This window comes from Eschrichtius robustus, chromosome 4, assembly GCF_028021215.1.
Source record: "Eschrichtius robustus isolate mEscRob2 chromosome 4, mEscRob2.pri, whole genome shotgun sequence".
NCBI lineage: Eukaryota > Metazoa > Chordata > Mammalia > Artiodactyla > Eschrichtiidae > Eschrichtius > Eschrichtius robustus.
The window spans coordinates 15684994-15710055 of record NC_090827.1 but is presented as its reverse complement, the minus strand read 5'-3'; the positions used below and the strand labels follow the sequence as shown (position 1 = coordinate 15710055).

The following is a 25062-nucleotide window of genomic DNA, read 5'->3' as shown; positions in this document are numbered from 1 at the left end:
AATAATTAATAACAAATTTTTTAAAAATTTTAAATTAGTGTCAACCAGATCAAACACAAATATTACAATAGGAAACCTATGGAATATGACCTGGCAATGAAGAAGCAGGATATAAAATCTGGGTTACATAAAACTGCAGGGGCCATGGAGACTGGGACCTGCTTTTGTTCATTGGGTTTAGGGATTTTCCTGTATTCCAAAAGAGCTAATTCCTACTTCCTATCTCGCCTTTTCTTCCGGGAACTCTTTGTTGATACAGAATTACTCCTAAAGAACACAAGTTGGCTGCCAATTTTTATTTTACTCTAATTGCTGTAATAATCTATTACCATGATTTTACAGTAGGGCAGGTTGCTGTGGAAATTTTCACATATACATTTAACAAGGAGCTAAATAAAAATCTCATCTTTTTAAATGCCAGAACATGAGGCCCATCCATGTCAGGAAGGGCACATTGTTGCCACCAATGTGTTAGAACAACAAACAGAAAGAGTCCTTTAGATTTTAGGTCTGTCAATCTATCACCTTTATAACCTCACTAAATTCCTTTGGCAGAACTTAAGAAGAATGGTAGTGACCAAAATGATGCCTCAATACTGTTTACACATTGCACTATATTCATTAGTATTGCCTGTATTTCTCCACTGTGTTTTGAGAATAAAGGGGCAAGGTAGTATCAATAGCTCAATCTTTAAAATACTACATTTCAAGTAGAAATGAATACTACAGATTTTCACCATTACAGATCATATTTTCACTTTTAGAAGAAGGCAATTCCACATTTCACGATCCCGAGTTTTAAAAAATGCATTCCTGAAGCAACCACAATGTGCCAATATAAAAAACACAAAGTTCAAAACCTACCAAGATGTACCCTTGCTTCCTTTTTTCTAAGCCTGTGTCTTTTCAAGTAAAACACTGAAGATAAGATATAAGCAATGATAAGATTTAGGCTGATGAATCACCCCGCCCCGCCCCGCCCCGCCCAGGCCACCCTAGCTACTCTGTTCCACGTGTGAAGCGTTCTCCTTTCCACTTGTTGTGACTTTGCAGAGCTTTGTACCATTTAAAGTAGAATTGGAATACTGTACATATTCCTTCCATATAGAACTTTTAGGTTTCCATATACTTAAATAACTAAATATTTGTATTAGCCTGAAGCACACACTCTCCAAATGTCTCAAGTTGTCATTCTGCAACGCATTTACTTTAAATGAGTATTTAAGGTCTCAGAACATTAATCTTGGCTTTGCCATTCACTTAAGAAGTCATGACCCCTTCCTTTGTCTGTGCTTCATATTCACCTATCTTTGTGATAATCATTCTCACTGAAGTACATGCAGAATTAATCATCATAAAGCGTTACAAGTTGTCAATGAATATTTAACTTCTATAAGTCAAAGCTGCTTAGTCTTGGCTGAGCTCATAGTTCCTGTCTACAGCACCTTCTGTTTTCATCCAGGCAAAACAAAAAACAAACAAACAAACATGAAACTTATTTTTTATAAGGCTACAGGTAGAGAAATTCCTCAAAAAAAAAAAAAAAAAGTTAAAATTTCACTAGTGACAAAGCTGGGAATATAAATTGGGATTCAGTATGTTAATCACACTAAGATGAGCTATGGGATTCTTTTAAAATCTTGTCTCAGTTTACATTTCCAGATTGATTGTCTCCTATTCCTGCAGAGATTAACATCATTACTAATGATACTAATAGCAAAACCTCAGACAATACTATGCACCAGTTACTATTCTAAATGCTTTATGTGTATTTACTCATTTAATAATCAAATCATTCCTATGGTTAGTTATTATTATTATGCCTATTTCACAGTTGAGAAAATCAAGGCACCTATAAGACACCTCATTTGAGTTTACACATCTAGTAAGTGGTAGAGCTAAGATTCAAACTCAGGCATCCTGGGTCTGGGGTTCATACTCTTAACCACTACGCTACAGAATAAACGGGTAGACAACACAGACGCACACAGGCACTCACGTGAAAGGGCTCTGGACAGGGAGTTAAAAAGGTTACGCTTGGTAGAAGAAAGCAGGGAATGTCTCTGGGCTTCAACCTTCTCACTGGAAAAGTAAACCAACTACACAATACTATTTTAAGGTGTAACTTAATCCTACCATCCATTTATGATTCAAAGATTCAGTCTGTAACATACAGCCTTTTCACTTCTGACTGACATAACTCAATAATTAATTCAGGTATTCATATGTTTCAAGGAAAATGCTAAAAGAGAATGAAAAATTACCCTTAGGCAATCAAGAAATAGTAGTAGCGTGAGTAGAGGAATAAGAATTTCACCTCATATATATCATGTTTGAGTCTCCTGGAACATTCTTAAGAAAGTTTCCCTGAGGTCTTTCTAGCTCTTCTAGAAGGTACCAGATTATAACAATTTTTGGAAACCAAACTAGCAAACCAAGTAAATGAACTACATGTTGTTTCTTCACATCAATACGCAAAACTCCTTTTGAGTTACACTTATCTATACCAGAAATTAAAAGTACTTTTCATGAAGCCAAGCCACAAAATATAATACCTAAATAGTGTCATGGAATACTCTGAGATTATGAAAACATTCATCTTTAAGTGCCAATCAAAATACATGCCAGTTGGTAATACATGCTTCCTAATAAATAGTATTGCCAAATTGGTTCTATAAAATGCATTCACAGGTATATGAGGGTGAACTGTAAATGCATTTTGACCTCATACATATTCCCTTGTCTCCTGGCTTAATTTTATAAAGCCGCTATTTCCTTATTTCCAACCTTGTGACTCCCTTGTTGCAGATCACTAACACAGATAATTGTTTCCTATTCATTAAGTTATCTTTCTTCTAACTTGAAAATAGTTCACCTACTTTTATAATTACTCCTTTAGTTAAAATAATTATTTTTAATTGCCATCCTTTAGTCAACTTTATACAAGAATAATTCTTCTGGACAAAATGATCACTAAGCAAGCCCCTGTTCTTAAATATGGATAAACATCTGACATATTCACAAATTACAATTATTGCCATTATAAAACTACAGATTTACTCAATGCATCCATATAAAAATGACAATGAACTTCAAAGTTAATTAGCTAACCTATAAAAAAATCTAACAGTATTCAAACTAAAATGATCAAAACAAGTTTATTAGAATTTTTGTTTTCTTAAATTCTTCACATATAAACTGTCACTTCATACTCAAAGTTCCGAACTAGATTGCACTTAGTTCTTAATTGCTAGAGAAAACAGAAAGTTTGCATCCCTTTTAAAACTATTCTAACACACTATCGAGAAAGCGTTGCCATGATACAGAAAGTAGTAAAATCACAGAGCAGTTGGAGGATGGGGCTTGGAAATGTTTAGCCACTGGACTTCTGCCCTGAACTTTCCCTTCTGTGATAAAAACCACGAAACCAGCCATTAACGGAGCCCCCTGTCAGCACCGTACTGTGGGGCACTGGTCTTCTTACCCCTCGTGTGCATAGACAGAAGAATGAGCAAGGCAATGTGAAGCTGCCAGTTTAGTTCGTCCAGCCAACCCATTGCAGCAGGAGAGTCGTCAATGTGACCCGCCTGTTTAAGCCTCCTGTTTCTTGCCTTTCCTTCTTTCAACTGAGACTCCTCTGCTGCCACTCTTGTCAGAGCTTCCGGCAAGCCTGCAGCAAGCCCTAGACAGGACCGTGAAAGACAAGCCTGTTACAAACTGGTTCTGTCACCACGGAGACTTCAACTGATCACCTCGTGGGGAGAACAACAAAGGGCGGTGAGGACCCCGAGCCAGGCTGTTTTCTTAAGAAAGGAGCCTGACCCAGCTGCCCACACAAGGGCCAGCACAGGCGGGACTTTGCTCGGTACTGGCCACGCCAAAGTCCCCGCACCTCCCGGGCAGCCGTGGAGAGATTCCAGAGCGACACACACCTATGCTTTGCCGACATGCAATTACTTATTTCTCCTGCTAAGGTTTTTATTCTCTGCTAAGGATTGTAATTCTGTGGGAATTGTAGACAGACAAGGAGAAATAATTTTTTTTTCTTTGATACAATGATAGAAGTACTGCAACACATCCAAGTGTTATGGCATTTTCTCACATGACCTCAACATTTAAATAATGAGGCAAATGCCTTTGAATCAAATGCACAGATACAAAAAACGGTCACTTGTAAAAGCCATCTTTAATGACTATTTCAAGTTGAAATATTTCAGTTAGGCTACTCACTTAAATTAATTAATTTGAAATGACTATAGTTTGAAGTTTCCTATATAGAAAAAAAAAAAAAAGTACTGTGAACTGAACCAATTTTATTATGTGAATAAAACCAAGGTAAGTTATTCACTTTCTTTAGATGTTAATTATAATTGTGCCTCACTGTAAACTATGAACATTTTGTAATATTTTAATTTTCCATGAGATTCTGAGTGACCGTTTTCAGTACTAAAGAACATTTTAAACGGCTATTTGTTTTACTCTGGGAACTATCGATAATAAAAGAACAGCAAGAAATATACATGAATTGTCAGTGTGTGTAGAAACTACACTATCACCACAGACAAGATACAAACAGAAGTACTTATTAAATCGAATCCATTTGCATGATAAAGGATTTATGAGTATGAGAGCAGAGACATAGTTCAGTGGTTATATCTAAGGTAGCATGAGAATGTGTTTACTTGAAATTTTAAGAATTATTTTCTTGGGAAAAAAAAACCTCTGCTCTCTTCTCCTTTTTAAGAGACACCCCTACCCCTCTACACACACACCAGCACCTCGCAGCACTACCCTCACAGATGGCATTCAAATCTGTTCTCCAGGGGCTTCCCTGGTGGCGCAGTGGTTGAGAATCTGCCTGCCAATGCAGGGGACACGGGTTCGAGCCCTGGTCTGGGAAGATCCCACGTGCCGCGGAGCAACTGGGCCCGTGAGCCACAACTACTGAGCCTGCGCGTCTGAAGCCCGTGCTCCGCAACAAGAGAGGCCGCGATAGTGAGAGGCCCGCACACCGTGATGAAGAGTGGCCCCCGCTTGCCGCAACTAGAGAAAGCCCTCGCACAGAGACGAAGACCCAACACAGTCATAAAATAAAAATATAAAAAAAAAAAAATCTGTTCTCCAGCTTAGAGTAGTTCAACAACTGCTTTTTAGGATTTAACAACTACTACTATCAATCCAACACCCTCAACTCAGTTTCATGAGATGGAATTTAACAGAAATATAGTATTTTTAATCACATAGAAAATTTTGGAATATCCTAAGTTTAAACCACACATTTTGCATTTCACAGAATCCAGGAAACTCACTTGTCAGGAAAATGTAAGTTGGAGGTGGTAACGAGGTAGTCTTTCGCTAAGAAGGGAAACTGAGGCACACTAAAACAAATGAGTGATCAGGAGCAGAGGGGCAACATAAGTGAACCGCAGACAAGACTCAAGCTCTACTGCTTCAATCTCTTGTTCAAACCTTCTATGTTCGGCTCAGGGCCACATCACAACATGCTTCCGCTGCCAATCTGGAGCCTAGACTTGAGCTCCAGCACGAACAGTGAATGGCTAAAAGGTGGAGCAGCTCCCACTGTTCGTATTTCCCCAATATGGGCATCCATAAGTGGTTCAAAGCATAAAGAGAGAAGAGTTTCTCTCTCCCCAGAATCCTAATTCAGTTCAAAGCAATCCCTATCAGCAACTATTTCTAATTTTGTACTATGTGCTAGCTGAAGTAAATGCACTCAAGAAGTTTACAATACCACAGAAAAAGTAATATACATGTAATAGAGAACTAAGTAAAAAAACATAACCTATTTTAAGATGAAGTGTCTTCAAATGGAATAAAGACAGAAAATCGGAGTAAGGGATGGATTAGACTGGGCCAAAAATTGGAGGCAGAGCTGAATGCTAAAATATGAATTGAATTTATACAGAGATAGAGGAGATGAAAAGAGAGGAAATTCTGTGAGCAAGGACTAGAGGTAAGATTAAATATTTCATTTGTGCAATAGCATGAGAAGAAGAATCTTACTGGAGCAGACAGCACCTATTAGTAAAATGGCTGGAGAGAAAGCTAGACAGAGTAGAACCAGATTGTGCTGGACTCCGAATGCAGGTTACAACGTTTAGGCTATATTATGTAAATAACTAAAAGGCTTTTGAGCATGGACTGGCTTAATGAATTTTTTTTAAAAAAAGGTTTAAGGTTTCAGAATATAGGATGAGTCTCTGAACCTAAACTTCCAACTATGTGAGTAGAAGTCAAAATTATTGATAGAAGTGTGAGGAGAGGTTTCCACTTAGTCAAACTTTTTGGTAATACAGATTTCTTTTTCTCACTTATACTACTACGAAATTCAAGAGGTAACCCTATTAATTCCCTTCATTTAGGCTTGATTGTTTAACATATGCTGGGTGCCAACGATGAAGGAGATGTTCTATAAAATGCATAATTAGATTCCAGACAAACAGGCTCAAAAGATCTTTAAAAAAATCTTATAATGTAGATCAGAAATCTGACTTAGCAAAAAAAAAAAAAAAATCCAGATTTGCATATCATTTAGTGCACTCACCTAAAGTCCACACCAAATGAGGCTTCAAAGAAAGCTCTGAGAGAGTATTAAAAGAAAGGTCGCAATTTGAATATATACACGTGAGAGGGGCAAGGAAAGAGAAAAGAAAGACTACAGATAGTACTACCAATATGAGTACGACATGCCATTGCTATGTATCATTTGTAGAATTCTTACACAGACCCACTCATTCTAGGTTTATGGAGTCCATGCTGTAGAGTAGAGGGAGACTCTTTGTGCTATCTGTATAATCTTGGGCAAATTATTTAAACTCTCTGGTCTATAATCTGCTCATTACCTAACTGTTAAAATTGTTATACGGATTAGACAAGTAAATGAACAAAAACTACTGAATACAGTGCCCAGAACATAGGAGGACATCAGAAAATGGTCAATTTCCTGACAGCTCTCACTAATCACTCTTCTGCCTCTTGACCAAAAAACCCTATTAACAATAATCTTCTTTAATGTAACATTTGCCAAATTGTTCCTGTCATAAATAATGTGATCACTAAAACGAGGACACATTTTTAAAATTCATATTACACCCGGAAAGACAAATATTGATTTAATAACTTTATTTTTATTTCATTTATTAAATTATCATGTAATTGAAGCAGAAATATATGAAACAGTTTTAAAGTATGAGACTACCTTTTTAACAACTTCGATTTGTGACTTATTTCCACACAGAACCCTCCATATATACATACATATATGATTTTATGTATATATACAGCTTTTTAAACTGTATTTGGGGGACTGTGTCTAGTGAATGGGATACGAGAATATTAAACAGTACCTGCCTTTAGGACAAAACCTACCCTGTAATGGGTGAAGACAAACATATAATCAAATAATGACAGTGCAATACAGTGACGGGCTGCTATGCTGAGGGAATGTGGAAAGTACAGTGCATAAACAAAGATTAATTCTGGCCGGGGATGGGGATTGGACTTGCAGGGAAGAGGCATTTGAACTAGCTCTTCAAAGATAAGTAGGAATTACTGGGTGAAGAGAGGGCAAAGGAATCCCAAGCAAAGAGAACAGACAGTACAGATATTTATGAGCAAGAAAAAGAGCAATGTTTGCAGAGAACATGAGATACCGGATATGCCTGGAGAGCAGAGAAACTGGGCTGGAAAAGCAGACTGGGAGACGTTGGGAAGGAAGGCCCTTACAGCTCTTAACTTGATTTTGGTTTTATCCTACCTACATAGGAAGCAATGCCTTGGTTTCTGGAGGGGGGCGTCTGCACAGTTTCCATTGTGTGAAATGACTGCAACTACTTCTTGAAGCTGATTACATGTCAAAAGAAACTAGTAAAGTTTCTGAGATAAGGTGAAGAATATCTTCCTTTTATATAAGAAAATGCAACAATATCCTTCATAGTCTTCACGAGAAAAATAAGGAGAGTGCTATTTTCTTTAATACCTGAAGATCTCTGCTAATACTGTTTGGAACAACATTTGCTTTTAAATTAAACTTCTGTTCAAACACAGGCACATAAGAACAACTGTTATTTCCTTGTTCCTATTAGAAGCTATATATAGCATTTTAGGTCCCTACCATCCCACAGAGTTTTGCAGTAAAATAGTTTTCAAACTTTCATACTAGTTGTGCAAAGAATAGAAAAGTGTGTTCAGAATTGTACTGGTTAATCCATTTTGCTGTTCTCATTTTCAGCTATACACTTACATAACGATATAAAAAGTTACTCCATTACCGGAGAAAAAATAAACAACAGAACTCAAGTGTACAAAAAGCTTTATTCCTGGCTTGGAGTTTACAAATGCCACAACTTCAGGCTGCTTTCGGGCTGCCTCCTGCCTCCCCACCCCGTTCTGCTCTGCAATCTTCCACATCACTAGTCATTAACAGCCCAAGCTCCCTTCAGCTGCACAGTGAAAGACCATCACATCATTACAAATAAACAATCCCCTCCTCCCTCCAAGGAGTGACACATTATTCTGAGCACGTCTTCTCTCTGCTTTCGTTGCTCTGCCAAGGTCCCCCATGAGTGGGAAGGGGTAAAAAGAGAGAAAAAATATCCCACAACTTTGTCTAAAGCATGTAGAGGATGATTTGTGTTCTTACTTACGGGATATGATTGTCACTGTGGATCTGCTCTCAGGCCTAGATTACATGTGATAAGGGCTGACCTCCTTTAAGTATTCACACATTATGCACTCATGGAGAGCAGGCAGGACACAAAAGTCCTTCAGATGTTCTGGACATCAATCAAGTGCACAGCATGGAGCCTGCCAAACTTTTCTTCCATTTACTCAGGGAGAGGAAGGGGGAGTCCAAGACAGACTTAATAAAGTTTAAAGCTATGCCACAGTATATTTGGGGAGACCATTGTTATTAAAAGGGTGCTATTTGAAAAAAAATTCTCCATAGTTACCACTAGCAACAAAAAAATTCACACACAAATAAAAAGAGACGACCAGATTTCACTTCAGCTTTAAAATTTCAAAACCTTTACTTATAAACCAGGTTTCAATGACTTTGGCAGATTGATTTTTTTTTGAAATAACTGTTCAATAAGGATATATATAAAAAATTTAAAATATGAATTTTTATAACAACCATCATCACAACCTTTTTGAGGCATTTGCAAAAGTAGTAGAGTATTTGTTATGAAATACTCTGAACATATCTTAATGTAAATTAAACACCAATCAACTGCATAAACCATTTTTACCTAACACAAATATGATTATTATGAATAGGCTACTATTATTATTAATAGGCTACTATTAATAGGCCAATATTATGAAATAGACATGATAATATCTTCTGATATACGCTTTCAATGTTGGTCTTTTATCACTGCTACTCCCCACAACTCATTAAAGGTACTTGAGACAGCTTCTGAAAGAGAACAAATAAGCCCAAACTTTATTCTCCTGAAACGCTGCAACACTGTGTACTTCGAGGGCATAATTTGATCATCAGCACGATCAAACCCCTTAGAGCAAGATGTTTCATGGAATTTTCTAACAGAGTGATATCTTACATCTAAGACAGTATCATTTACCTAGAGATTGCAGAGTTCTTTTTGAAAGCTCATGTCAGCCCGCCAAGGTAACAAGGATGTGTATAGCCTGCATACAAGATAAGAAGACTAGACACAAAAAGCAATTAAGGGTAGAAGAGAATTAAAGGCAACTTACACAATTAAACTACCAATGAAAATTAACAGTGAATTTACTAAGATAAGCTCTAGAGTTAAAAGAAAAACAAAACAAAACAAACTTCCAGACTGCCCCAGGACTCCTAAACCCCATACAGGCATAATTCTGTTCAGGTAATACCTGGCTTTGGTGTGATTCAACTAAAGGCTAATAAACTCACTTGCACCCTAGTAATAGGGAACTGGGTAATACATAAAATCTGAGATTATTCTCTATGTTACTCAGTATAGAGAAATCCATCACCTGGTCAACATGATTATCTCAGACCAGAAGCTAAAAGTGAACGGGAGGGAGATGTCTTGACAGGAGCTGGAAAGTAAGGAACGCAGAGATGATAAATAGGTTATTTCTAGATAGATTATAGGGTGCTGCTGCTAATGGTGACACATGCCACTTGGCGAGCTTTTACTGCTCAGGCACTATGCTATGTGCCAACATACACTGCCTCACTGACCCTCACTGCCTCACGTGCAGCAAGCAGTGTCATTCCCATTTACAGATGAGAATACTGAGTATGCCTGAGCCAAGGAGGCCTGGCACTAGTTACGGGTGGATAGGATCAGACACCAGTACTTCATTAGCTAGGGACCCATATGTTTCTGCTCTGCAAGAAATAACTGGGGCAGAAACAGGCCATTCAGTAGATGGAGGTTTCAGAGACACTGGGGCTGATGAGATTCATTCAGGGAACATGACTGCCAGAAAGTCTAGAGGCTGGAGCAAAAGAGGGGTGAGATACCCTCAATCCCAAACCTGTCCATTCAGAGGAGGGGGATAAATGACAGGGACAACAGACACTCTGGGAGCCACAGCAGTGAATTCACAGGTCAGGGGTTTCAGATCCAGTAAGAGATGCAACTTTCCCCTAGCATGTATTAGTTGTTTATAAAAAGTATATTAATAATAATTTTAAAATATATATTGTCATTCATTTAAAGCAGTGCCTTGTATATATCTTTTTAACTTTTCCAGCAGCCCTTCAATGCAAGTATTATCAACCAGTGAAGTGACTAAGGTGAGTGAAGCACCTCAGAGTTCTGGGAAGAGTTGTTTCCCTTGAGTCGGCCTGTGCTTTAGCAGGTATAGTGAGGCAACTCTGCGGACTCAGTAGAAAGAAAAGGTAGATGAGCGAAGTCGCCAGAACTAGGTAATATACTCCTCTCTCCACCAGATGAGTCTGAGGTTGTTTTAACAAAAGAGGCTGTTTTCTTCACACCATGAGAAGGCTGCTGAGAAGATCTACTTTGCCCCACTTACAAGGAACTGTGTGAGAAAAGGGCTTTTGTTGTTTAACACTTTGGCCCCGGACTCTTCAGTATTAAAGTTACACACTAGGTAAAATAATGAACCACAGAAGCCACTAACTTGTCTCACCTGAAGCTCTATTCCAAAGGATATCATCTTCTTTATCAAATTAGTGCTACAGCACCCCTAAGCAGAAAATCAGAACCTCTAGTACTTCTCTGCATCTCTTGCTAGCCATTATAAAAACCTGAACACAGTTTCCATTAAAACTCAATTCTTGGACTTCCCTGGTGGCGCAGTGGTTAAGAGTCTGCCTGCCAGTGCAGGGGACACGGGTTCCAGCCCTGGGCCAGGAAGATCCCACATGCCGAGGAGCAACTAAGCCCATGTGCCACAACTACTGAGCCCATGTGCCACAACTACTGAAGCCCACGCGCCTAGAGCCCGTGCTCAACAAGAGAAGCCACCGCAATGAGAAGCCCGCGCACCGCATCGAAGAGTGGCCCCCCCACTCACCTCAAATAGAGAAAGCCCCCGCGCAGCAACGAAGACCCAACACAGCCAAAAATAAGTAATTAAATAAATATATTTTTAAAAAAATTAAAAATCAATTCGTAAAGAGGATTAATATCACTCTACTCTTATTTTGTCCTAGAGTCAATTGTGCATTAATTTCATGCAAAACCAACTTGAACTGATATTAAATAAATTGAAAATTAAAATTTATATTTAAATTATACCAATAAAATGTTATCTTGTATGTTTCCTTGTAAATCCCTCTGAATATAATTTAGAAGTAAGGACGGTGCACCTTAGTTTACACATAGAAGAAATATAAAAGGAGTTAAAGTACGGCCCTTATTTAAACATTTGGAGTCCATGCTTAAGTTTACACACTATATGGAGACAGCTCCTAGAAAATCTGTTTTCCACTCTTTGGAAAATACCTAAGTATGTATTAAGGAATTACATGAGAAAAAGTTGCTTAAAGCAAAAGAGAAGATATTCATAACAGAGAAAAGTTTTGTTTCTATTTAGCATACAACAGCTTTTCCATAGTATTTTTTCAACAATAGTGTTGCCAGTATATGATTTCCACATTTCTTAATGGATTTAGCTCTTAGTAGTCTTTTAAAAATTGATGCTAGAAGAAATACAGAGATTACAGAAAGCTAACGTTTGATTTAAGGTGACACAAAATCTATGTGCATGCAAAAATATTTTCAAATAAAGGAAGTAATGATGTCATGATTTTCAGTTCAGATTCACGCTAAACCTTTTCATGTCTTCTACCAGCCAGAAGTCAACTGTGTATACTGAAATATTTTCCTAATGACAGATGGTTGATACCAAAAGGATGCCTGAAATATATTGTGCCTCGTATAAACACACACACACACACACACACACACACAAATTCCCAAATTCCCTTATCTTCCTTCACCTGTCCCCAGATATGAAGCACAACTGCTTAGCGTTTTGAATTTTTTTATGAGAAGTTAACATTTTCTAATAATCTCATTAAAACCTTTTTAACCGACTCCATATATGGAGAATTTTCACAAGATTGAGGGTTGGTTTGAATGTTTAAACAATTAGTTTGTAAAAAATAAACAAAAAGAAACCCACATATAGACCTTATTCAATCAGAGTACATCACAGTACAGTGAAATCAGACTTCATCACAGTACAGTGAAACCCCTTCTGTGCTCTATCTAGAGCATTACAGCAAAATCACAGGATACTAAATGTACATGAAATGACAGTGAAATGACAATGAAATCATGCAGGTAAAAAGGATGAGCTTTACTGATCACGATATCAGATAAAACCAGTGACCGTATTTAGACACAAAATCCCTACTAGTCCAATGAAAATCTATGAAACTGTAATACCACTCTTTTCTAATACAAAACCCTTAGTTACATAGGCATGAATTTAACTGTTCACCTTTCTCTACGCTTATTATAGTTAGTCAGCACTCTGTGTGGTCACGCCTACGACTATCAAACACCCAGCTGAAAAATGAAAAATTTAGTCAAGCAGTGAGTTATCTTAATGATTATGCCAAATGAAACATTCAAATTCAACCTTAACCAACACGAGTAAAACCTGCATTTATCCAGATGATTTAAGGCCCATTAAGATGATCAATCTGATTTAAACAGTCGCCAAAATTTCCACTCTGAGTCTTCAATATATCTCATTAGCGCCTCCACGGAAGGATGTGTAAAGAAAAAAGGAAAAGAGAGGAAGTTCAAAAGCAATAGCTGCTCTTTTAGAAACGCTTGTTTAAAAAGGATGTTCGATTTTTCATTAAAATGATATGTATATAATCAGAAATTGGCAATTGAACAACAAAAGGTTTACTTCACTCTAAGGCAAAAAAAAACCATATAAATTATTCATCATAGTTTACCTTCTGCCTCTTCAGTAAAGAATCTTGCCTCACTTTGCGTCTGTTACATAACATTATCTCTTTGTATTGGTTTTTATATTATCTCTTTCTGGAAGTTGTTACAAATAAAAATAGCCTATGAAAAGCAAGCTTGAAGTCTTGAATTGTTCAGGAAGTTTTCGTTTAACCCCATAGTGGGCTACAAAAAAATATCAAAAGAGCTGTCAGTCCTAGAGTAGATGCTTATGATGTCCTTACGAAGTCCTCATGGTGGTTTACAAGGTCACGTAAGAGGTGGCTTCCAAATATCTCATTGGGCTCCTCTCCTCCTTTTCTCCCTCTTCCTCATCCTGTTCCTCAAACACACCTTGCGTGCTCCAGCTCAGAGCTTTGTGTCCCTTCTTCCTCCGCCTAAAACACTCTTCCCTGAGGTATGTACTTAGCTTCCTCCATCACTTCCTTCCAGTCTTGGCTCCATTCTCACTTCGATGAAGCCTATCCTTCCACTCCTCGTATCACTACAACCACCCCCATCCCCAAATCTCTACTTGCCCCTACTGGACCTCTATTCCCAGCATTCTAATGAAATTCTTCTTCCAAAGGCCAACAAATCCAATAAATTTTTCTTATGCTGCTTTACTTGTTTTCCCCACTTATCACCTCTAACCACTCTAAATTAACTTACTATATTTATTGTTAACTGACTTCCCTCACCCCTCTAGAATGTAAGGACCCCACGGGCACTGATCTTCGTCCACTGTGTTCACTTGGATACTGCAAGCACTTAAAACAGTGACTATGTAGTAGGTGCTCGATAAATCTTTTTTTGCAGGTATTTCCTTTGACAAGTCTTATCTGTCTCTTCCTAAAGTACCTGACCCTTACTGCCACCTTACTCTCATCCCAATTACTTTTTCCTTATAAATCTCTATTTGCCCTCTGAATTCTACCTGCACCATTCTAATGAAATTCTTTCAAAACTCAACAAATCCAATGAATTTTTCTTAGTCTTTATCCTTTCCATCCCTGGGCAACATGAGGCACTGCCTCTACTTCCCTTTTTAGAAGCCTCATTCATTTAAAAGTAAATTGAACAAATACAATACTTGCTAGAAGCTCTTCCTTTGGTTTTCATAATGAGGGCTTACCCATCCAAGTTTCTTCCTCTCATGTTCATATAAACATAGATAACCATGATTCTTTCCCAATGATCTCTTCTCTCAAATGTGTTCCTTTGTAACGCCCAGGCTTTAGCTAATATCATTTCGACTACCAGGCTAAATCTTTTTTTTTGAACCGCCACCCGCTATTTCCAACTACCAACAGCACAACGAAGTATTACTATTACTCCTACAGCACTCCAAATTCTACCTCTCCCAGCTCTGTGGATGTGACCACACTTTGCAGCCACCTGGCTTTAAGAGCCCTTCTCACTTCCTATGTTTTGGGCCTTTTCGATTTGTTTGAGACAGAACTCTGCCAAAACAGAAGGTAAAAAAAAAAAAAGAAGTCACATGCTCACTTTCTCCACCTCTCCAGCAGGTAGGACATGACTACATGACTGAAATCTTCCCAGTCAGATGTACCTCTCCCAGACTTTACACGCAGCCAGCAAAGACCTCAGGGCATCCATTCCGGCCAGTGCTGGTGGGGGCAGCAGCAGCTGCGTTCACTTTCCTCAGGTGGCAGCAGCGCTAGGCCCAGGGGCAGCAGCTGGATCGAGCACTGACGATGTGAGCAGGGTAAGTGGCAGGGTCTATGCCTAACTGTGGTGACAATGGTGTCCGCATTACAAGATAAATGCTGGGCTGGAATTCTAAGTACTGTTCTAGGCTATGTCTCTTCCAAACCTGGTTCTCATTTCCTCCTGGAGAATCTATGAACTAGCAAAATATCCTCTTAACAACTTTGTTTTCTGTGTAAATTAATCATAGTTGGCGTCTGTGGCTTTCAACTGAGAAATTTTGACGAATATACCCAGGAAGACCCAACTGATTCCCTCAGTAGAAGTAATTGTTTCCTCTTGCAAACTTCCATAGCACTTTACTGGTATCACTTCTATGACATTTATCATATTATTTTACCCTGTGTTGTAACTATTTATGCCTACCCTCTTCCTCACAACACTTTCTATTTCCTTAGGGTGAGTTGCCTGTCATTCATCTTTATCCTTTTACACTTCCTCCTTGTCTACTCCAGATATCTTTCAAAAACAAACAAAACATTGTTTGTACATTCTTTCTGCCTCAGGAAGTTGCCCTAAGTCCCTCCTGTCTGTGTTGTTGATCTGACAAGGTTCCACCATTCCATTCTTGGAATTACCTTCAAGATTAACTTACTTAGTAAGTCTCTGGTACCTCCCCAAGATTCTGTCTCTTAGGTCCTTACCTCATTTCCATGTGCTAAAGGCCCTTTTTCCCCTCTTCTCCAGCAGTATACCCAGAGCATCAACAAGGTTGCCAAGACCATTCAATGGGGAAAGGACAGTCTTTTAAACAAATGGTGTTGGGAAAACTGAATACCCATGTGCAAAAAGTAAAGCTGGACCCCTACCTTATACCACATACAAAAACTAACTCAAAATGGATCAAAGAACTAAACATAAGAACTAAAACTATAAAACTCTCAGAAGAAAACATATGGGAAAAGTTTCACGTTACTGCATTGGGCAATGATTTCTTGGATGTGATTCCAAAAGAACAGACAATTTAAAAACTAGATAAATTGGACATCAAAATTTAAAACCTCTGTGCATCAAAGAATACAATCAATAGCATGAAAAGGCAACCTATGAAATGGAAGAAGACATGCAAATCATATATCTGATAAAGGGCTATTATCCAGAATATATAAGAATGACTAGAACTCAACAACAACAAAAAACAAACAACCCAATTAAAACATGGGTGAAGAACTTACATAGACATTTCTTCAAAGAAGATATATAAATGGCCAACAAGCACAAGAAAAGATGCTCAACATCACTAATCACAAAGGAAATGTAAATTAAAACCACAATGAGATACCATCTCATACCCAACAGGATAGCTACTATCAAAAAAACAAAATAAGTATTGGGGAGGATGTGAAGAAATTGAAACCCTTGTGCACTGGTGATGGGAATGTAAAATGGTGCAGCTGGTATGGAAAACAATATGATAACTCCTCAAAAACTTGTAAATAGAATTACTTTATGATCCAACAATTCTACTTCTGGATATATACCCAAATGAACTGAGAGCAGAATTTTGAGAAGATATTTAAACACCCATGTGCATAGCAACATTATTCACAACAGCCAAAAGGCAGAAGCAACTCTACAATAGATGAATGGATAAACAAAATGTGGTATATTCATATGATGAAATATTATTCAGCCTTAAAAAGGTAGGAAAATCTGACACATGCTACAGTATGGATGAACCTTAAAGACACTATGCTAAGTGAAATAAACCAGTCACAAAAAGATAAATACTGTTATAGTCATACGTTGAAGCCATAACCCTCAATGTGATGGTATTTGAAGGTGGGGCCTTTTGGAAATAATTAGGCTTAGAGGAGGTCATAAAGGTAAGGCCCCCATAATGGGATCAGTGTCTTTATAAGAAGACGAAGAGAGATCTGAGCTAGCTCCATTGTGCACTCTCTCTCTCTCTCTCTCTCTGCCATGTAAGGAGACAGCAAGAAGACAGCAATCTACACACCAGGAAGGGGGTCCTCACCAGGAACTGAATGTTCTGGCATCATGGTCTTAGACTTTCTGGCCTCCAAAACTGTGAAAAATAATTGTCCATGGTCGTTTAAGTCACTCAGTATAATGTATTATGTTACTGAGTTTCAACTTTGCAAAGATGAAAAGAGTTCTAGAGATTGGTTGCCCAACAATGTGAACATACTTAACACTACTGAATTGTAACATGTAAAAATGATTAAGATAGTAAATTTTATGGTATGTGTATTTTACCAGAATTAATTTTTTAAGGTTTTTTTTTAAGGGAAAAAACAAAAACAAACAAACAAAACAACCTTTGTTCAACCCAGGCTTCCAGGATACTGTATCCCAGCCAGAGTGATTCAGAGAGTTGATTTCCTACTCCTGCCTCATTGCCATCCTCCACAATGCTGTCAAGAGTGATTAGCTGCTTAAAATCCTGCAGTGGCTCCATAACATCCTCTCTGTATGATCCAAGCACCTGCAGACAGAAGCATCTGCCCTGCCTCACTCTCCAATTCCATATCCTCCCACTAACCTCCATGTACTCCATGTTCCAGCTGTAACTGTATTTCCAATTGCAATCTTCTCTTATATGCCCACTTCTCTCTCAGCTCTCTTCAATTAAGTTCAACAAGATTTCATTGAACGTGCACTATGCATTGAGCATTGGGAGATAGGACACATAGATTAATTTATAGAATGTTTCTATTCTCAAGACCTTAAAAGTCTAGTGGAGGGACACTCATAAAGATACCCCTTCTACTATGAAAAGGTTATCTATACTCTCAAGGAAACTCATCATAATTCTGAGCTTTAAAATGTTTTAAAGATACACTGTTGGTGGCAAATGTGTGCCAAAAGTGTGTGTTTCAATGTAAAAAAAAATTAGGAATCCATTAGTTTTACTGTAGGAATTCCATGTATAGACCAAAATTAATAAAAAATTTGAAAATATTAATATGAAATTTAAAAAGCAAAACTCAAGAGGTGTGTGTATAAATATATATGTATACACGTAATTATGTGTCAACACTATAACATTTTTATAGTAAAAAGGAGAAACTGCAGGTACATTTCTTAATAGCCCATTTATCACTTTAAACTAAGGTAATTTTGCCTCTTTACTGGTTTCATAATTAAAGTTTCTCCTGCCATTTAGAGTAAACACAATTTCAGCCATGGGAGACAAGAATGACCAGTTCAAGTTCAAGGGTTCACTGCACGTGAATATCCATAAATGCCCCTTGACAGTCTTGGTAGTATAATGAGCCCTGCAATTACTCAGCAGGCCATCACCACAATACATGAACATAATGCTTCCAACTTCAAACAACAAAACATTATACAAATAATACCAACCAACTCTTACAGTTCACAGAGGGCTTCTGGAAACTAATGAAATTGCAACAGTTCCTCTTGAACCTTTATAAATTTGCAAAGAGTTTTGCTTTACTGAGCTACACTTAGGGGAAATAATTAATACAGAAAGGTGTTGGCATTATATACAATTGGGAGATGCCAATTAGCAAAACCCTCCTTCAAAATGACACCAGTTAATTCCCACGTGAGCCCTCTGAGTGAAACAGCCTCTCTCTTAAACAAATGCCAACGCCTCATTGTCTTTAGGAATGTCTCCAGTCATCCTGCATATAACCTCCTGGGGTAAATGCTTCTGGCCCTGCCTTCCTGTTGCCTCTTCACTGAAGAAATCGTCTTCAATTAAGTTAATTCATCTGAATAACAGTGTGCTTTCCTTTACTCTGGTGGCTCCTCCACTGTGGTAAGTTTACTTCTGCAAGACAATCTGACAACAGCAAAAAGTATCACCAAGTAGGAAGTAACACACAGATAAAAGATCATTAATTATTAGCACCCTTAAGAAAAAGTATAGAACATATCAGACAATATATGTGGCCATGTGCATAAATGTAGGCATCTCATCTACCAACTTAATTATCTGAGTGATTTGGAGGTTCAAGTACAAGACTGAAAATGAAAAAAATTATATTCTATTTAAGATAATCCATTTTAACTTCTATTTTTCCAGTCAATAAGCTGAAGACTGCTGATGTGCAAAGCACATTGCAATATAGATAATAAGTAGTAAGTTCACGATTTTTAACTTGGTAAATAGCTACCCTGTGCTATTTTCATCACAAAGGGTTTATTGTTACTGTGGACATCTTCAGAGTAGGCTTGACATGATGGCTCAGCATTTATCATCCAGTTCAAAAGGAAAGATGAATAATAAAGCAAGCTGGGTTTCCCTCTCAGAACCACATACTGAGGGAAAAGCATGTAGGATCTGGTCATGAGAAATGGAGAAATTTTGGTTTTCCCCCCCCTCCATGTTTTTAATCAGATAACTTCAGATAACTGGTTGAACATTTCAGACCCCAAGAGATTAATCTACAAATCAACTAGTGTTGCTACTTCTAATTTTATTTTTGGTTTTTAATAAAGTGAAACACATGAGAAAAAAATAAGTTAACTGAGAAATAGGTTCTCTAGGTTTGGAAACAAATATTTCTTTTCATTTTGTTTTACCACAGAGAAAGAAGCAATAACCTGGACTATAGATAACTTTAAGCATTTAGTTAAGAAAAATCTGCCTTTCATTTTTAAAAGTACAGACTTTATTTATAAATATAAAACTACAGCACACTTCACCACATATTTTTAAAAATGAGATCCAGAATAATCTGATAATTATTATTTTTATCTAAAATAATATACATATTATGGGGAAAACTTTTAATGTTATCTAGAAATTATATGAACATTAAAGGAAATTTTTTTCCAAAAAATGAAAAAAACTAGTAACAAAACTGAGAACATAAAATATAAAGTACCTGACGTAAGAAATGGTGAGAAATCATGCTGAAAGTGAATGGACTCAGTATGGACACAAAGTTATTTGATAACTTTACAAAGGTACAGCTTTACAAGAATGTTCTGAAGTCTATACCTTTGTGTAATATTAGAATTGTTCCTTACATTATCATTTGAGGTTGAACTCCTCACTAAGATTACAGAATCCAATAGAAGATGTGTATGATGAAAATGCTATAAATTAAAAGACTCAAATATCAACCTCCATATAATAAAATTATGTTCTATAAAATGAACAAAGATGTACTGTACACAGTGATTATGCAAGGGGCCCTGATGTATAGTCAAGTGTACTTGTGACACATGAAAATGCAACCATAAATCTATTGCTAGTCATGATAAAACCTAAACAAATGTTTAACAATTATATTTGTTATCTTAAAATAGGTTATCAGTACCATATCAAGTCTTTCAAATTCACAGCATAAATCTGAGCAATGTTCTTTACTTTCTCTTGGTAAATAAAACTATGGCCATCAGAGACGTTAGAAAACCATTCCAGTAAACTGACACTTTGATCACAGTTCTACAACAGGTATTCAAAAATGATTCCTAATGAAGATGACGTTTCTGAAAGTTACTTAGAAATTTAAAAGTGGACTCCAAAATTTATCCCGTTCATTTTCTCTTCTTCTGGCTAATAAGTGTATTTGAACCAACTGAAGTAGCAACTTCTAAGAAACAATTCATGTGCAAAATGCTGATCTATCAAGATACTTCACACTTCCACAACAATGAATGAATGAATGAATGCAAACAGGCCAGCCAGCCAAGTTGTTACCATTTTAACTCTTCACAAGGGATATATTCTGTTCACAGATCATTAGATCTTTCTTAACGTCTCTCTTTCTCTCAGGTCTCATATCCAATACATTATATCAAGACTTGGTAGCATGATATCCAAAATATATCCCAAATTGAACCACTTCTCAGCACTTCCACTGCAAAAACTCTAGACCAAGTTAAGATCTTGCAGAAACTTGTGAAATAGCTTCTTCTTTACTATACTGATTCCACATGTCCCACAACAGACGGAGTTCTCCACTCAGCAACCAAAGAAACATCCACAAAGTGTAACATCACATATCATTTTCCTGCTTAAAACTTCCAGTACAAACAAAACCACACTTGCTACTGTGGCCTACATGATTTGGCCTCTGCCTGCTTCTTTGACCTCATCTCCCATCGCTTTCCCCTTTGCCCAAAACGTTCCATGAATGCTGGTTTTCTCTTTATCCCTCAAACACACCACACTAATCTTCTCTCAAAGTCCTTTCACTTGTTCCTCTATCTTATTCTCATTATTTAGGTTTCAGTTCCATGGACATCGTAAGAAAAGTAACCACCAACTTTGCTAACTCATTTTATTTTCTTCAGATCATTTCTGGTTTGATCATCTTTGTTTTTGAATTTATCGCCCGTTTCCTCCTAAGCGTCAGCACTTTGGAGGCAGGTACTTTGTCATGGTCGCTACCATATCCAAAGCATCTATAACTGCGCCTGGCACACAACTGGCACAACTGACGTTTACGGAATGAATGAAGTAAGCTCTATTATCTGTGCTCATACCGTACTTACAGATACAATAAACCCTTGTTGATTGTGTTCTAGAATGGCTTAGACCAAGGACTGAGTAAGCAGGAGGGAAACCCTCACAGCAGTAGATGCAGTGGGTTACAGAGGAAAGTAACAGGACTGGATACAACTCTCCCAATACCATGAGGTTTCTTAAGTTTGCCCCAGCAAGGACCTGGGAAGGAGGAGACGGTCAGTGGAATCCTAGAGAGTGGGGAAACCCTAAAAGGCTGAGACACTTGCCTGGCAGATAAAATTTTAATCTGAAATGCAAGAAATATCTTCAATTGTCAAACTCAATCATCTCTCATCATCAGAGAAAAAAGGGAATTCTCTAAAAGCAAGATCAGATAAATCAATTAATGTTACTTCTTCCTTTATTGGACCAAGACTATGCAGTATGCAAATACAGACTCTAATATATTAGCTACTAGACTCAGTATTCAACTAGCTAAGAGTGTTGGCCTCATAGGCTAAATTACAGACAGATTCAGCAATTCTTAATTCAACAGTACTATTAATAAGCAGTGCCATCTTGCTGGGTTTTAAGATAGAATTTTTAGTGTGGTCTAATAAAAAGTGCCTTAGACTAAGGGTCACAGATCCCAGCTCTACTGCAATGAATCCCTCTTCGCATCAGTTCTTGCTAGAAAAGAGAAATCCCCTTATTCCTCGCAATACTGTCATACTGAACAAATGACATATCATATATGAAAGCTTGTAACCTCTAAGATATTGCACATTAAAGTCCTCACATTAAGACTTCTTGTAATGTATACTTTCTCACTCATGTGTATAAGCATGCATATATTAAAATGTATTTTGTGTGAGAGGTCTGTTTCATTTGTGGCATAGGTTTCAAGGCCAGAGAACCAGAAAATGTATTACACAAACGTATATAAACACATTTTAAAAGAAGTGAGTGTTGAAGGCTTGCCATCAGTGCTTCTAGATCTGAAGTAAGTTCAAGGGTCTCTGACGTAAGAGTTGGAAAGAACACATAAATTGAAAACATTTTACCATACTAGAAGTTTTATTGGCAGGCATGTGCTGTATAGGAGAAGGCAGAGGTCTCTGAGGAGAGGAAAGAAAGGTATGGAGAAAAGTTTGGGGGGTACGTGGCGTTTAAAATGGAAACATGTTAGGTTTCATTTATTTTGAGCCCTATGGGCTTTTCATTTGAAATGGGAAATACTTTCACGTAAAGAAGAATAAAGATAGTGGCAATTTTACTGTAAAGAAGATATACTTGTGTTTATGGAGATAAAAAAAGCATTCAAAGTTTTCCTGTTATAACTTTAGAGGATGATCCTGCTAACAGAGTAGATTCCGTTTACTCTATCGAACCTGAGCTCCAAGATACCATTGGTAATCCGTAACACACTCCTTCCTGCAATAAATCGGGTTGCTCTCTTTACCTCCGTCATAAGGAAAAGAGGCTTTAAATTAAATCTTTCTCATTTAAACTAGCAGTAGTAGTTTTATGGTAAATACTATTTTAATATCATTTTAATAAAGTCACATTTTGAACTCGTTTCCGATATTTTTACAAACTCAAATTTCAGAAATTGCATCGATGTAACAGAAAGACTTGCAGATACATGCGCTTATAAACATCACAGAAATAAAAATATTTTCCTGTCATAGAACATAACACTAAAACTCTGGACTGGGTGTTATCTTGTGACTTTTTAAAGAACAGATAGCAAGGATCACCTAGAACGTCAGTACAATTTCCTTCCATTTCTTATTTTGTTTCAAATACTGAACATCTGCCAAAATTCACAGAAAAACTGTGCCAAATCACTATACAGGATTTCTAACACTCTAAAAGAAGCACACCCTAATAGAATTTGAGAAATGCTGATTAAGGTAGTTACTTAATCAGTGTGGTTAGAAAACACATCTGTTTTGGAATGCTTACTAGTAACAGTGCACAGAAAGACATTTTCTAAAAGCCACTACGCTAAGACTTGCTTCCAAATGGGGAGTTTTCGTTATTTTCCTTCCAGTAAAACAAAGTGGCGCTTTAACAGCCATATGGCCCTGTCAGGCTCTAAAAGAAGTTTCATTCAGCATCTATTTTTACACACAGGTTTCCTTATAAAATATACTGCAGTTACCAAGTTGAATGAGCCTTCCTGTTTCTGTAGACAAGGCCTCCTGCTACCTAGTAAGTTCTCCACAGCACTGCTGGCCACGGTGCCTGTCCTATTTCTTCTCTCCCAGGGAATAAGACATAAAAAAAAAAACCACTGAATTGTTTTTCAAACAAGTTACTTCTCATTTACTTAGAGAGCTATTTTTTGTGAATACATACGTTAACAGCAATCTTTCCCACCTCTCACACACTCAGTACGCATTCATTTTCTGCTGAGCTCTTTAAACATAATGTGCTTTACCAATAATATCTGAAAATAGACCAGTTCATAAAGCACACAAACATCCCTATTTCAGCCAATATTCATACAGCATTAACAATGTTAGTTTTAAATTTCTTAGGCACAGTGGTGGGTTCAGAAATATTTTTGTGCTCCGTCGCTTACATATGCCCGATATACATATTGTATGTATAAAACATGACATAACTTAAAATTTTTTTACATCGTACGTCTGCCCTATTATATACAGAAGTCAGTAAGAACTGATTTAGTGACTTTTAAAACACCAATGATGAATACCAGAATGCTAAAAAAAAGCATTTGAAATATACTACTGAGCATATACTTAGTTGTATTAATGTCATGAAAGAAAAATAATGAGCAGATGAAATTTAAACTGTTTAATTTGGAATCAAGTTACAGTTTTCAGGCTTCCCTGGTGGCTCAGTGGTTAAGATTCCACCTGCCAATGCAGGGGACACGGGTTCGAGCCCTGGTCCGGGAAGATCCCACATGCCACGGAGCAACTATGCCCGTGCGCCACAACTACTGAGCCTGCGCTCTAGAGCCTGTGAGCCACAACTACTGAGCCTGCGTGCCACAACTACTGAAGCCCGTGCGCCTAGAGCCCGTGCTCCGCAACAAGAGAAGCCACCGCAATGAGAAGCCCGTGCACCGCAATGAAGAGTAGTCCCTGCTCGCCGCAACTAGAGAAAGCCCGCGTGCAGCAATGAAGACCCAACACAGCAAAAAATAAAATAAAAAATAAAATAAAATTTAAAAAGTTACAAGTTTCATAGTAAATAAACACCTGATTTAAATTTTATCTACTGATCACAGGTTAACAAAAAAATCTCATATGAATAAAAGATGAGGACAAATTTTTCAAATCAGATGAACTGAAGCCTGAATTTGGCTGCTGGGTTAAAACCCACTTAAAAAATCTCTAACGTGTAGCTACTCTACACCAAGGAAATCACAGAGGCTTTACAAACACAACAGCATGCAACATGGTACATACTGTCATACTGGTCACACTGTATTCTTCCTAGGCCAAGTTAATACTATACTTTCTTCAATTTTAATATATG

General features: G+C 37.5%; 1 protein-coding gene across 4 annotated transcripts in view; it reads right to left on the bottom strand.

The window, feature by feature from the left end:
* The window catches only part of BMPR1B (bone morphogenetic protein receptor type 1B), a 430873-nt gene that overhangs the window by 109538 nt on the left and 296273 nt on the right, over nucleotides 1-25062 (bottom strand). For 3 of the 4 annotated variants that reach the window (XR_011073892.1, XM_068542462.1, XM_068542463.1), the window contains one exon: nucleotides 3485-3682. The exons of the other annotated variant lie outside the window; for it this stretch is intronic. Coding sequence is in view for 2 of the 3 variants with exons in the window: in XM_068542462.1 (XP_068398563.1) it covers nucleotides 3485-3557 (73 nt within the window). In the remaining variant the exon portion in view is untranslated. The remainder of the gene's footprint in view (nucleotides 1-3484; nucleotides 3683-25062) is intronic. 4 annotated transcript variants of the gene reach the window in all.